Raw genomic sequence first — 13,813 nt, 5'->3', positions numbered from 1 at the left:
AGCGATTTTAAACAGCAGAAGAACGAAATACATGTACGGGAAAAGTTTTGTTTGTGCGGTTTGTGATGATGTTTTGAAAACTGGTTGTGAAGTTTTATCTGCATTAGCTGATCGGAGTATTATTGAAAAAATTAATGGATACTGCTATCAGAATTTTATCATTTAATATTTTTTTCGTGAAAAGTTAAGTCGTCAAATAACAAATACCGTGTGAAAAATTCTTGCATCCAATATGCTACCAAGTGAAGAAGTGAACGCTTGCATTTCCGAATTTGTGAGGCATGTCAAGCAAGGGTTAGTACTTATTAGTGTTAAAATGGCTTTTAATGTGATGAAACTGTTATTATTGGTGGAGGGTTAGTCAATAGTAAATTTACTCCCATCCATGTGTGAATCAGGATTTACGACTTTTCAATTCTCCTTTCAACCGATATATGTGAGAAAACGCTGATGTTATTGCCTTGCAGGAAAATTACGGGTTCTTTACACCTTGCCACCAAAACTGTGGAGATGCTAAAAAAGATCATGACTCTTGAGGACTGGAAAACGGCCAAGTTTGTATTATGAATATGCATTTATATTTGTTTTTACGAGCCATTTTCAATTCAACCCTTTACCAGCTCTGTATTTTGTTTCCTTGAAAAATTATTTTTAGGGAGCTCATGGATCTAATTGCATCAACCGGTAAGGTATTGATGACCGCATTGCCCTTTCAGTCAACAGTCGGAAACATGGTCAGGAGGGTCTTAAAAATTGTTCGGGAGGAGTACGTTGCTGCATTAAAGGTATCTCCAATAAGGTTTAACTATGTGGTTTAAAATTCCTGTATCATTTACTCTCTTTCAGACTTTCTCGCCCCTCGAGTAAAACTATCGAATACTATTTTGAACTTTCAATAGTTATATTTTTCTGGTGTAGGATGGGAAATGGAATCATCCAATATCTATCACTTTCAAGTTTGACTAAAATAATTATGTATGGTAAATGATGCAAATGAAATCGTGTAGTCTCGAATTGATTTCTATTCAAGTGGAAATCACCCATTCTTTTATCCTTTCTGTAATGGAGCACTTTCGAAATGTAGACCATGAGCCCTGCTCTGCATCCTTCTTTCACTATTTACCATTTTTAAATGGAGCAGGAGTCAAATTGAAATTGGATTGCATCAAAAAAGCTTATCTTGTGGGAAGATCCGAAAGGGCTTCCTGGTATTGTTATCCAGGTGTGATTGATTGATCTTATAGTTATATATACAATATTCCACCTGTTAGGTGGTAAAATATCAATTTTTAATAATGATATTCGTATGCATTAGTGGTGTAGCCAGGATTTTGAAATGGGGATTTACTGGAGATTTCGGGGTCCTTCTGGTGTGTATGGAAAACACCCCAGGTAGGGTCCAGGGGTCCTCCCCTGAACTCTCGGGATTTTTGATTTTGAAAACATGATTTTTAGTACTCAAAAACAGTAATTTAGTAACAGTAAGCCTGGGAGACTCTGATCAGCAACCTTAAAAAGATCCCAGGGACAGAGTAAAAAGAAGAGTAGATGAAGGCAGAAGTAGAGGAAGCTGAAATTGAAACGATTGAATTGACCGCAAAGAATGGACTTGATTTACTCCTGAAATTAATGTCCTCCTTTCAAAAAATTGATGAGGAACTCATTTGAAATGAAATGTAACTTATAGAAGAAAAGTACATTAGCTGACTTATTTAGAAAGTAAATTTAATTTTTAATTTAATAAATAATCAATGGTTGTTGAAAGTAAGGTATACCTTTATTCTTAAAACACTCATTGGTATTTTATAATTTTCCCTGCATCCCTTATTAAGCTGCCACCTCTCCAAACTGCCCCTTTTTTCTGGAGCCAGTTGTGGGAAGATTGTAGATTGAAACGACCTTTCTCACAAAAAATCTCCGATTACATGTTACGTTAAGATTCAGATTTTATCACTTGTTTTGAGTGAACATGAAACTTATCATCTTCACTGAATCACAAAATCGACTTATCGGAAGTTTATAACTTGTGCTGAAACTAAAAATGATAGTACACTTTCTGCAAAGAATAATTTTCTGCCTATCAATTCTTGCTATTAGTTTTTCTAGTCGGTGATGATTGTGGGGCTAACGCTCAGGAAGCTGATCTCTTCTCACTTGACTCATGTAATCCCTTCACTCTTAAATTTCCTTGGCGATGGGCTTTGAGTTGGGTGTGAGTCACGAGAAATCTTATTGCCTCCTCAATAATTCCTACTTTTTAGAATGGGAAATGTAGCAGCTAATTGTAGCTTTTATTATTATCTTTGTCAAGTGGTGATTACTCTCATTTCTTGATCAATATGTTATGATTAATTTTAGTGATTTCACTTATTTTGTGAGCCTTATGAAACCACGGCAGCTGAAACACAAAGGAGGTTATACTATTATGCTTGCTTGGAGGCTAGTCCATCCTCCTATCACTGTTGTTTATTGCCCCTGCAGAATCCACCACTCGTGGAATGGGTCCAGAGTTGTCACATTCTCTGAGGCATGCATTTTGGGATAAGTTCCGTAGACCATATTTTCTCAGCTAAAGGCCTGGTTACATGGACACATATGAGTAAATGTGTGGGGATCGGGTTGGTGTGGTGGCTAGAGTGGCTTCCCACCCGGTAGACTCAGGTTCAAATCCCAGCGGCAGCAGAGAATTGCTGCCTGCTTGAATGATGTGTGGAGGACATTTGAAGCGCAACACTCCATCCCTCAGATGGGACGTTAAGCCATGATCCCTTTGGTGCCTTTCGTTAAGAGCAGGCTAATGTCGACACAGGTTTTCTCTCCACTCTTCCCTCATGGTGCAAATGACCTTAGCTGTCGGTTGCCTCCTCAAAATACCATACCATGAGTGAATGTGCAAATGCATGAATGATTTTGGTGGACTGGTAGGGAATTCGTACAAATGCACTACCCAAATGAGGATAGGCTCTATTTTCTGTTCATGCATAATTACAATTTTTTTGGGCTAATTTACTATGTAAACAGGTCTTGTATTCTGAATTATACACTCTACTGATTTGGATTCTGTTTCAGAATGAGCAAGAAGAATTAGACCCTCAGGAGTCTTTGCACAAAATTGTTACTTCAGAAGGTTCTTTGGAAGATAGCTATACTGAAGATGTACCTTCACTGAAAGCATCTGTTCTGGAGCACATTGGGGAGTTTGAAATGGAGCTTGAAACTAGGTAGAGAGTCCTCATGTCCATCTTTACAAAAATATCTGAAATTATAAGTTTTGCTGATGTGACCAATGCATACATTATCCTCATCAAGTAAATAACTATTCATTTCAGATAGTGTGAGAAGTCGTGCTGGTCATTTTACCTTTATTTTGTCCACTTGACTTCAATTATCTTCTAGGTTAACTCATTTTTCTGGCTATCTTACACTTATGTAATACCTAACTAAATATTAGTTTACAAATAAATGTTATTTCTATCTGCAATTTCTTTACAAGTGCAGAGACTTTATTTATCAAGGCAATCGCTTAATTTTGATCAAGTAAACACCAGTCGTCAGCATGAAATACCAATGGCCATTTGCAGCCATTCACCTATGATGCTGCTGCCAACATCAGCTGCGGATTTGAAAATATGTAGTGCCTTGTGTTATGCTTAGAGAATCAGCATGTTACTTTTGTCATCTTGAAATTCTTGTTATCTTCTGTTTCAGTGCAGATAATATTGCTCAGCAGGCATGTGAGCACATTCACCCCAATGAAATTGTCATGACAATTGGAATGTCCTCTGCTGTTGAAGCTTTCATGAAAAATGCAGCTGCCAAGAGGAAATTTGAAGTCATTGTGGCCGAGTGTGCTCCATTCTTCCGTGTAAGTGCCTAATTTGGCTCTGGATTTCTTGGTCATGGAAAAATAGTTAGAAACTGTTGAAGAAGTCACATAGCCAGTAATTTATGTCAAGGATAACTTTGGTTATATGAGGGATGCTTGTGCTGATATTTGATTGTTAATTTTCCACACGTCAGAAAGGCATGCATTTCATTGAATCAGCTATATATTTCATATATACAATAATGGGAGCAAGGGTGGGCCTCCCCTGGAAAATTTCAGGAAATTGCATTCCTGGAAATGGATTTTGATGCCATCCTGGCTCTTAAAGACTTGATAAAAGTTAATAAAAATAGCAATTTCACGAGAAAAAATACTGTGAAAAGTGAGAATTTTACATCTTATAAAATTTATTAATGGATTACGGTTCCGTTATCTATTAAGTGAATTTTTTCCTTGAAACTGCTCTGAAATCGGAATAACCTCCAAGAGACTTTTTGAATAACCCTTTCAAGAAAGTTTAATCTTCTGACACCTTAATTTTATTTATTTTTACTCCGAGTAAGTTGTAAATGGCTAATGAAAACGTAGAATGTCATATAGCAGACTCCCGATTATCTGGGTTGCGGATTATCGGTGCACGCTTTTGACTCTCACTCAATTTTTCCGCGATCTTTATAAAAAAAATCGAATGCACAATCATCGGAATTATGGCACTAATGCCAGGGTACTCCTGGCTTATTATTTCTGTTAGAATCCCCTTTGTAAAACGGAAGCGATCATGCGCTAGCTACATTCACGGGAGCACTATGTTCCTGTTTTCCAAGCCACCTAGTGCACGACCTTGCTCCTTGATCACATATACACGGCGTGCAGCAGTTGCAACTGGGGCAACTTGTGCGAGACGCGACTACGTGGTGTGGTGCCTGACAGTGTAGTTTCCGACGTCGAGCAGTAGTTTTGAAGCATTCATGGTGACCACTTTTCTGTATTGATGATCACACAGCCACGGATGTGTGGTTTTCGAAACTAGGCTTTACATGGAGCATTAATAATATGAGTACAACCATGTTATCGCCACTAAAAAGGTCGCGAACTGGTGAAGAAAGCTCTCAATGAGTCTGGGAAGCACTCTTAATTAATAACAGAATAACTGCATAAATAATAATACATATATTGTTTGTTTTACGTAACTTATGAACATTACAAGACATTTAAGTGACAGTTTGGATTATCCGTGTTTTCTGATTATTCATGCCGTCTCTCCCCATCATTAGCCCGGATAATCGGGAGTTTACTGTAATTGCAAAAAAATTTGGTTCAAGTCATTTTTTTCTGAGTCTTTTTTTCATTACAACTTTCATATATGCTTATTGATAGACCTGAGTATTATGGGGGCCCCCTAATTTCGGGGCCCTCGGCGATTTCCGACCTGGCCAGACCACCCTGGCTGAAAGTCAAATTCATTGTTGGTTATTGGCATTTATGAAATGGAGCCGTGGATGGAATGTCAGAGGGCAGAAACTCTTGGGCTAGAGATCTCCTCAGCAGATACATCGCAGGTAGTCACCACAAGGGAAAAACTGTAGGGGGGACTGGATCCCCCAAAGACCCCCCAGACTATGTACCTGCGTAGGGGATGAATTTTTTATGATAGTCATGAATTTAGCAGGTTTTGTGCATAAAAGAATTGTTGTTCGTATGTTTTTTTGCATAAAAGAATTGATGATCTTTGGCTCTTGTTTTTTCATCACCTTACAGTGAATCCTGAAAAGCTTCAGTTTTACCCTCAAGATTTGTAGCTCTCAAATGATAACAATTGTTGAATCAATAATCGAATGTTAAGTTTGATGGGTTGCTCGAAAATCAATTAATGTAAAGTACCAAGTAGACTTCTTTAGTTTTTTGGAATTGTTATCACAATAGTTGCCGCAATGTGTGTATCATGATTTCATTTCCATGGTTGAATTATTGACTAAGAACTGTACTGCTTAGAATGTATCATTTTCTTGTTGATTGTCTTAATTTTTGGACTAATTCAGAATATGTATTTCTGCCCCTCAGGTGATGCATGATTAAGTTTGCAGTATGTGTTTGGTTTTGGTTGTTTCAAAGATTATTCTAATTTTCACATGTACTTCACCAAACTTTTCACAGGGGCAAAAATTGGCGTTGAGTCTGGCTCAAAGTAAAATAAAAACAACTGTAATAGCTGATTCTGCAATATTTGCTATGATGTCAAGAGTCAATAAAGTCATAATAGGAACTCATACAGTAATGGCAAATGGAGGGTTAAGAGCCGTCTGTGGAAGCCATATAGTCGCCCTTGCTGCCAAGCACTATTCAGTCCCGGTAAGCATTTTTAAGCCACTTTTTCCCATCTTGTCTCTTGTCTAATGCTAGGTATTTATTATTGTTCCCACAGTTTTGGTAAAAAATCATTATTAACCAGAACTTGTAGTTTGTTTGGAAGGAACTGTAAAGTTATTGATCAAGATTTGGAAGTTTTTGGGCTGGTTTTATAAGGTCTAGTTAGCATTAACCAGAACATTATATACTGTCAAAATCTAAACTTGAAGGTATTTTAAAGTTTAAGTAGTGAAAAGTAGTTCAGGATAACGGTTAGTTTAACAGGTGACTTCAAGTGGAAGATATCGTTAACTCTGATTTTTATGCTCTGAAAAAAATTAACTAGACATTATAAAACTGGCCCTTAGTTGTTGAACTGTGGTAAAAATATTTCTTTTACCTATGAAGATAATATACATGTACTAATTAGGGCAAAAAATTTATGTATATGCCAATGGTACAATGTTTCTGGCTTGAATATAGTGTGAATTTTTTCGATATGAAAATCTAAGATCATGGGCACCTGTAGAAAAATAGTCATGGAGTGCGTTTATTGCTGCTCCAGGGGCATTATTAGGTGTGGTGATGAAGCTTTTGTTTAAACTGTGAAGCAGTAATACTTTTGTTTAAAAGTACTTTTTCAAGTTTTTCTTATTTGTATATTTTCCTGTTCTATATGTAATGTTCCTATTTAAATTACAAAAGTAGTCAGTACAAACATTTCTGAAAATGCTTCATGAGCCGGGGGGATGTATGTGCACCCTGCTATTGCCCAACCCTGAAATGAAGGCATGAAGAGTTCTCTTACAGTTAAATAATGTTATTGTTTTATTGGTATTAACAATTTATAATTTTGAGCTAAATTTTAATGGACCATCATTAAATTTGAAATGATGGGAAGTCGATGCTACAAAAGGGGTTTGAATCTATTAATTCACATGTAGGTCTCAAGTTTAAAATTTAAACAACTTGCTTTTCCTACATTTCTGAAGTGCATAAACTTCTTTCCTAACCTACGTAATTAACATTGCTTTAGGACTGTATCCTTATGTTAATTTTCAATTTTACTTTTCAGGTTATTGTTTTGGCCCCAATGCACAAACTCAGCCCCCAGTATCTCTGCTCATCAGATCAAGATGACTTTAATTGCTATGTTTCTCCAGAAAAAGTCTTGAGCCACAGCGATGGTGATATAGTTTCCAAAGTTCATGTTTACAATCCTGTTTTTGATTATGTGCCACCTGAGCTGGTCACTCTTTTCATTTCCAACACGTAAGTAAAGTATATACATATTTGTTTGGTTTCAGTTTTAAGACATTACTTGTTTTCTTCTTTATTTATTTCATAGTTCATACTGATTCAGATATTCTCAAGAAAATAGGTGTAGATTGAAGGGATAGGCGACTGATTCGTAATCTGTATATGGCCCAGACTGCGCAAGTGAGGGTAGCGGACGGAGAATCTGGGTGTGCAAGAATAGGCCGAGGAGTGAGGCAAGGCTGCCCTCTATCGCCGCTGCTCTTTAACATGTATGCTGAAGAGATGGTAAGAGAAGCGTGGGGTGAGTTAGAAGATGAAATAAAAGTGGGAGGAATGATGTTCAAATCAGTGGGATGATCAGGCGTTGATCAGTCAGTGAGAGGGCTTCAGGCTCTAGTGGATGCGTTATACGAGCGTTGCGAGGAGTATGGGATGAGGATTAAGATGAAGGTGGGTGGTGAAAAACTTGAGCAGTTCAACTATTTAGGCAGTACGTTAGAGGAAAACGGATACAGTAGAAAGGACATTAGGAAGAGAATTGTATTAGCAAAGGCGTTCATGAACAAGATGGAGCTTCTGAGAGGATTGTTATTTAAGAATTTAAAGAAAAGGTTAGTGAAGAGTTTGATCTGGAGTGTAGCTCTCTACGGTGCAGAAACGTGGACACTGAAGGAAAGAAGACGATAGAAGATTGGAGGCATTCGAGATGTGGGTATGGAGAAGAATGGAGAAGGTGAAATGGACGGAGAGGAAAAGGAACGATGAAGTGCTGGATATGGTTGGTGAGGAGAGGCAGCTTTTAGATGAGGTATGGAGGAGACAGAATGTATGGATGGGAGGAGTACTTAGCGGGGAGGGGATGTTGAAAATGGAGTTAGAGGGTAGAATGTTAGGGAAACGAGTGAGGGGAAGGAAAAGAATAGGCTTTTTAGATGGATTGAAAGGGAGTAGGCCCTACAGGGAATATAAGAAGGCAGTGCTGGAAGGAAAAGGAGGCTCCCAGATCACTTCTTTAGTACTCCGTGGAAACCTACCTTAATTGGTAGAATACTAGAATAAATACTCATTCAATGGTTGTAGTTAAATTGTTTGTATTATAGATCAGAAAAGTTTCTGAGCTAATGAATGAGCTCCAAAATCAATTTCATTGAAAATTCAGATTCTCCTTTTATGGAATATTAGTTATTGATGTAATGGCATAAATGTATCACAGTTAAGGGTGTAGATATTTCAAGTTAGGCTCAACTAATCTAGTAAGTCAACCTACCCAAACTTACATTTGATAAGGCAAATACTTTTCCACCAAAATGCTCTTCTGATGACAACTATGAAGGATTGTTAATGAGTTTATTTACTTAGTCAATTGTACCAACAGTATTTATTACCTTTCACTCTCAGAAAGAGCACAGACTGTGCTTTTTCATCAACTGTACTGATTGCATTGTATAAAAGATATAAAACGGAAAGTTCATTTTTTCCGTTGATTTTCCTTAAGTGGTGTGCATCACAGATCTTGACTAAGAGTATTCAATATTACAATGCTCGAATTTGATTTCCAGTAAAAACTGAAATGGGTAAAGTCAAAAATCGTCGATGAACTTATGTGGTGTGACTTTATTTGTCATAAAATTTTTTTCATCCCTAGTTCACACATTATTTTGTAGACACTTTTTAGTGTGATTGGTGAAACAATGGACCATTTGCTCATATTTGGGATACTGAGTCATAAAAGCCTGTAGTCGCCAAAAATGCTAAATTTCAAATCCCATAGGAGATATTGTTAATTAATTATCAATTATTTAAATTACAAAATTGTAACTGTGCTGAAACACACAACCTCCGTGCTTTTCAATATATGTATTACATGAGCTTGCATACATACCTGGGACTTTGCTCTTTGGCATTTGTTTATTTATTTTTGTTGTTTGGTAAATTGAGATATTCCATTTTTTTTGTGAGTTTGAAGAATTGTCAATTTAAACATCCTCTAGGCTCTCCGTAGAGGGAGTGCTGCATTTTGTGGCCTTCCACCATTGGAATTGGTTGAGGGGAAGTGGAGGAATATGGGGCAGCTACCGTTCAGACCTAGTGCAGCTAGGGACTACACTAGAGATCCTTTATTTTGAGGCCCTCACAGTGCAGTACCACAAGAATGTTGCATGGGTCCACTGCCAGGACCTTTTTGGGTGTCATAACTTGAGAGTTAGACTGGGGCCAGTGTCAGATGTAGCCACTTGGGAGCACCATCCAGGTGGCGGCAATCCCTTTCTTTTCAACGTTAATTGTAAAAATCCATTATGACATGACATCAGGGAATGGGATAGTGTAACACGCTCAATGTATTCCTTTGACTCAAAGATGCATGCTGACAGTTTTTCTCTGGCCTTAAGTAGTGGGCGAAGTTGCGGACGGATTTTCCTGGGTTACTAAGTTGCCTTAGGCACTTGATTAGTACTTAATTTATTCTTCTCTACCTCTTTTATGTAAGTCATTATATCATAATCTTGGAAGACTTATCTATCATAATATTTTTATTATCTTAACTTCTCTTTCTTTTTCAGTGGTGGCCATGCACCATCATATGTCTACCGATTGTTAAGTGAACTGTATCACCCTAATGACTACGAACTTTGATGTTTTTCAAGTTTAAGAATTTTTATACTTGATTAAATGGTGTGTATTGAATAATAAAAATCAAATTATTTAACTATTTTGTGTTTGTTCATTAGGTATCTGATATTCTTTTTTGTGCCATTCAAAACTGATCGTTGGAGTAACTGGTCTGAAATTAATGTATATCTGTTTAGCTTTGCCTGTACATGGGTTTCCAAAAAGTACTTTATCATTGTCGTTGTCTTAAAAATATACTTATCTCTGGATCCTCAATGAGGGAATATCTATCTGGAGTGAAGTATGAGAGTGGGTGGAGCAGGATAGAACGATGAAGTTCTTGCAGGAGAGCGATGAAAGGCAGTTTGCATAGTTTAAGAGTGGTGAAATTAGGGATGGAGAAGGAGGAGAGAATGCTATTGGTGGGCATGTTCCAAAAGTGTGGTATTCTCTTTTTAACTACAGCACACTCCTGATTATCCGGGCAATTGATGGGGAGCAGCGGCACGAATAACCGGAAGACACGGATAACCCAAACTTTATCGTAAATGTCCTGTAATGTTCATTATTTACATAAGACAAACAATACATTATTATTTATGCAAATATTCACTGAATTTAGAGTGCCTCCCAAACTCATTGAGAGCTATCTTTGATAGTCCGCGATCTTTTTGGCAACGATAACAAGTTTGTACTCGTATTATTACAGCTTCTTATAAGAAGTGATTTTGAAAACCACGCATCCGGGCTATGTGATCACGGACACAGATAATTGTTATGCATGAATGCTTGAAAATGACCGCACGACGTCGGAAACAACACTTCCAGGCACCACGCCATGTTGTTGCGTCTCGCACAAGTTGCCTGGGTTGCAGCTGCTGTGGGACGTGTATCCGTAATCACGGAGTGTGATCATGCACTGCAAGGCTTGTAAAATAGGAACACGGAGCACCCATGAATGCAGCTAGCGTGTGTTTTACGAAGGTGATTCTAATGGAAATATTAAGCCCAGTGTATCCTGGCATTCAAATGCAGTGATTCTGGTGATTTTGCGTCCGATTTTGTTTTATATAAAGATTGTGGAAAATGGCATGAGAGTGAAAATCATGCACGGATAATCCGCAACACGGATATACCGCAGCCGAATAATCGGGTGTCTGCTGTATTTTTGTGAAGAAATCGCAGACGGTCCAAAGATGAAAGATTAGTTTGAGAGGAGATTAATCAGGTGAGGGAAGAATAGGTATGGATGATAGAAAGTCTTTTGAGCATGGGGCTCATTTATTTTGATGAAATAAAGGAGAAGGCCTAAGAGTGGCATTTCTTATTCTTGGCAATGGTTCAGAGAGTGATTAGAGAGAGTGCAGTTGAATTCATGGGCAGACTTCTTTAAGGAAATTGACATTACAAGACATTTATCCAGGTTTAATGTAAGCTTGCAAATATCACACCAGTTACATGCCTGAGGCACCTTGTAGTTCAAGGTAATCAGAGGGTTTTTCAACATTCCTAAAAAATTTGCTATCATCTGCATAAACTAGGGTTTGTGCTTGGAAAGTAGGAAGTAGGGAGGCTATGTCAACAACATATAAATAAAAAAGTTAAGAACCAAGAACACTACCTTGAGGAACTCCAGATGTCATGGGGGGCCAAGAGAACATAAGCTGGATAGGATGACATGTTGAATCCAATTGCTTAGAAAGCTAGAATGAAGGTTCTTAAAAGCATTTGGCTACTGATTTAAAGGTGTTATTATTAAAATATTCAAAGTAATTATTATTCAAATGCCTTTGTACTGCTACATCATAAATCCTTATAGTGCAAGATGGGGAAGGGAAAGTAACCAGCTTTCTACTTGGTATCTATGAAGTTCACATGCCTGACATAATCATGGGTGAGCAATGCCATCACCTAACCAATTCTCCTTCAGGTTGAAACTCTAGGTAAGTAAAAGGTCTTGGTGGTTGGGATTGAAAAGGGTAAATGATGATAATAATAAAATAAAATTGTTGCTGAAGCTTATGGAGATACTTGCAATAACTTTTGCATGAAATGACTTCATTTATTCAACTTCTTTAATAGTTTGTGCAAATGATCTTAGTTATCAATCGCCTCCTCCAACTAACATACCTGGAATCAATGATTGAGTGAGGATGGATGAGATGAGCCTGGAGGCTTTTTATTTAAGGCTATGGAGGACAATGGAAATTAAGTGATGGATGGGATGGTGAGAGAAAGAGTAAGTGCTTGGCTTGAGGTGGGTGAAGAAAGGAATTTTATGAAGTATTTGGAGATACAGTAAGTTAGCATCGAGGGAGCACTAAAGGGGAAGAGGCTGCATGGCAGCTGAGATCGTTTGGTAATTGAGGAAGCTGGACATATGGTTAATGGATGGAGTGAAAGAGAATAGGCTTTATTATGAATCAAAGAGGAGGTTCAATTTGGGATGGGGGCAATTCAGAGTGATCTGCTTAATATTATATGCTATCCTACCATAATGATGAGAATACCCACAGTAATGTTTTCAATGTCAAGTTCCTTGTAGGTCCTTCTCAATCCTTATCAAGTTTTGGAGAAGTTTATAGTTTAGATTTTTATTTGAGATTTATTGTGGTGGAAGTGGAATGTGTTGAAAAAAAAGGCTGGCTGAACCTTATTGTGAAAATTATGCAATTAATTTTCTTCTTTATATTTTGTTTTAATTGTGTTTAATATTTATCTCATCTATTAAGTTTGCATTTCATTTCAATTATATTTCAGGTTTCATTTAGGGAAAAATTATTCTGTGGCTCATCATGGATATTGAATGGATCTTATCATTTGAAGGGGAGAAAATTTTGGTGCATAGCAGCATTTATAAGAAATGTGAGTCATTTTGTATTGCCTTACTTTTTAAAACATGTTTTGTGTTATGAAGTGAAATCAGGTAGGTGAGGTGTGTTGGTGCAGATTGCAGCCAGGGACTCCAATGTGCAAAATATTATTGCATATGATTCTTTGTCAGTTACTGAAGTTGTTGTGACATATTGTTTTTATCCATTGACAAAATATTACTTTTCAAATATAAAGTTAACTCTTAGCTTTATCAGTGGTAGGACCAGATTATTATGTTCCAATTTGCTTACTTTATTTTTTCAGGGCCCTGTAAGTTATTTTCTGAGGGTACTTTCTGTTGCTTTCATTTAATTCTAAATATCTGAAATCAATGGATTTTAGCAATCAATTGCTGGAACTAAAGCTTCAAAACCCCTATGAAAAAATTGTATAAAACTGTTTCAAATTTTTTTACATGCCATGGCAATGTATAAGAATGTATAAAAATTTGAAACAGTTTTAAACAATTTTTTTATAGGGGAATATTCTTCAGAGTCACTAGAAAAACACAAAAAGGACATTTTATGTTTGATTTCCACACCTTATTTATTTTGTCATTGGGTTCCTTACTTTCAAAAATAATAGGACAACCTCATTGCAATTTTGCTCTACCAACATAGATCTATTTCATGCTGTACACAAAAAACACATGTTATAGTTTTGTTTGCATAGCAACTCCAGCAGGAGTGTGAGGGGTTATGACACCATGAATTAATACATGGCTTATTATCACTCCCAGTGACACCATTGTAATGCTGGCTGTGAGTTGGATACTGGAATCTTGCAATTTTTGGTATTTTGACTAGGAAGTGATGACATGATTTTGGAGTGGGATAAAATAAGCCATTGGAAAACATGGTGGTGGACTGCAAAGGTGAAAAATTATAGGATGTGCTC

General features: G+C 37.1%; 1 protein-coding gene across 1 annotated transcript; it reads left to right on the top strand.

Annotated features, from left to right (window-relative positions):
• The first annotated feature begins 18 nt into the window (after positions 1 to 18).
• LOC124155740 (translation initiation factor eIF-2B subunit beta) lies at positions 19 to 10,142 on the top strand. The gene is made up of 8 exons (XM_046529808.1): positions 19 to 294; positions 468 to 554; positions 656 to 785; positions 3,070 to 3,221; positions 3,709 to 3,865; positions 5,981 to 6,175; positions 7,248 to 7,444; positions 9,994 to 10,142. Exons 1-8 carry the CDS (start codon positions 233 to 235, stop codon positions 10,064 to 10,066), a joined length of 1,053 nt encoding a protein of 350 aa, XP_046385764.1. The 5' UTR covers positions 19 to 232; the 3' UTR covers positions 10,067 to 10,142.
• The last annotated feature ends 3,671 nt before the right edge of the window (positions 10,143 to 13,813 follow it).

The sequence above is a fragment of the Ischnura elegans genome, chromosome 3 (assembly GCF_921293095.1).
Source record: "Ischnura elegans chromosome 3, ioIscEleg1.1, whole genome shotgun sequence".
NCBI lineage: Eukaryota > Metazoa > Arthropoda > Insecta > Odonata > Coenagrionidae > Ischnura > Ischnura elegans.
Note: the sequence above shows the minus strand (reverse complement) of the source record. Positions and strands in the feature narration are given on the sequence as shown.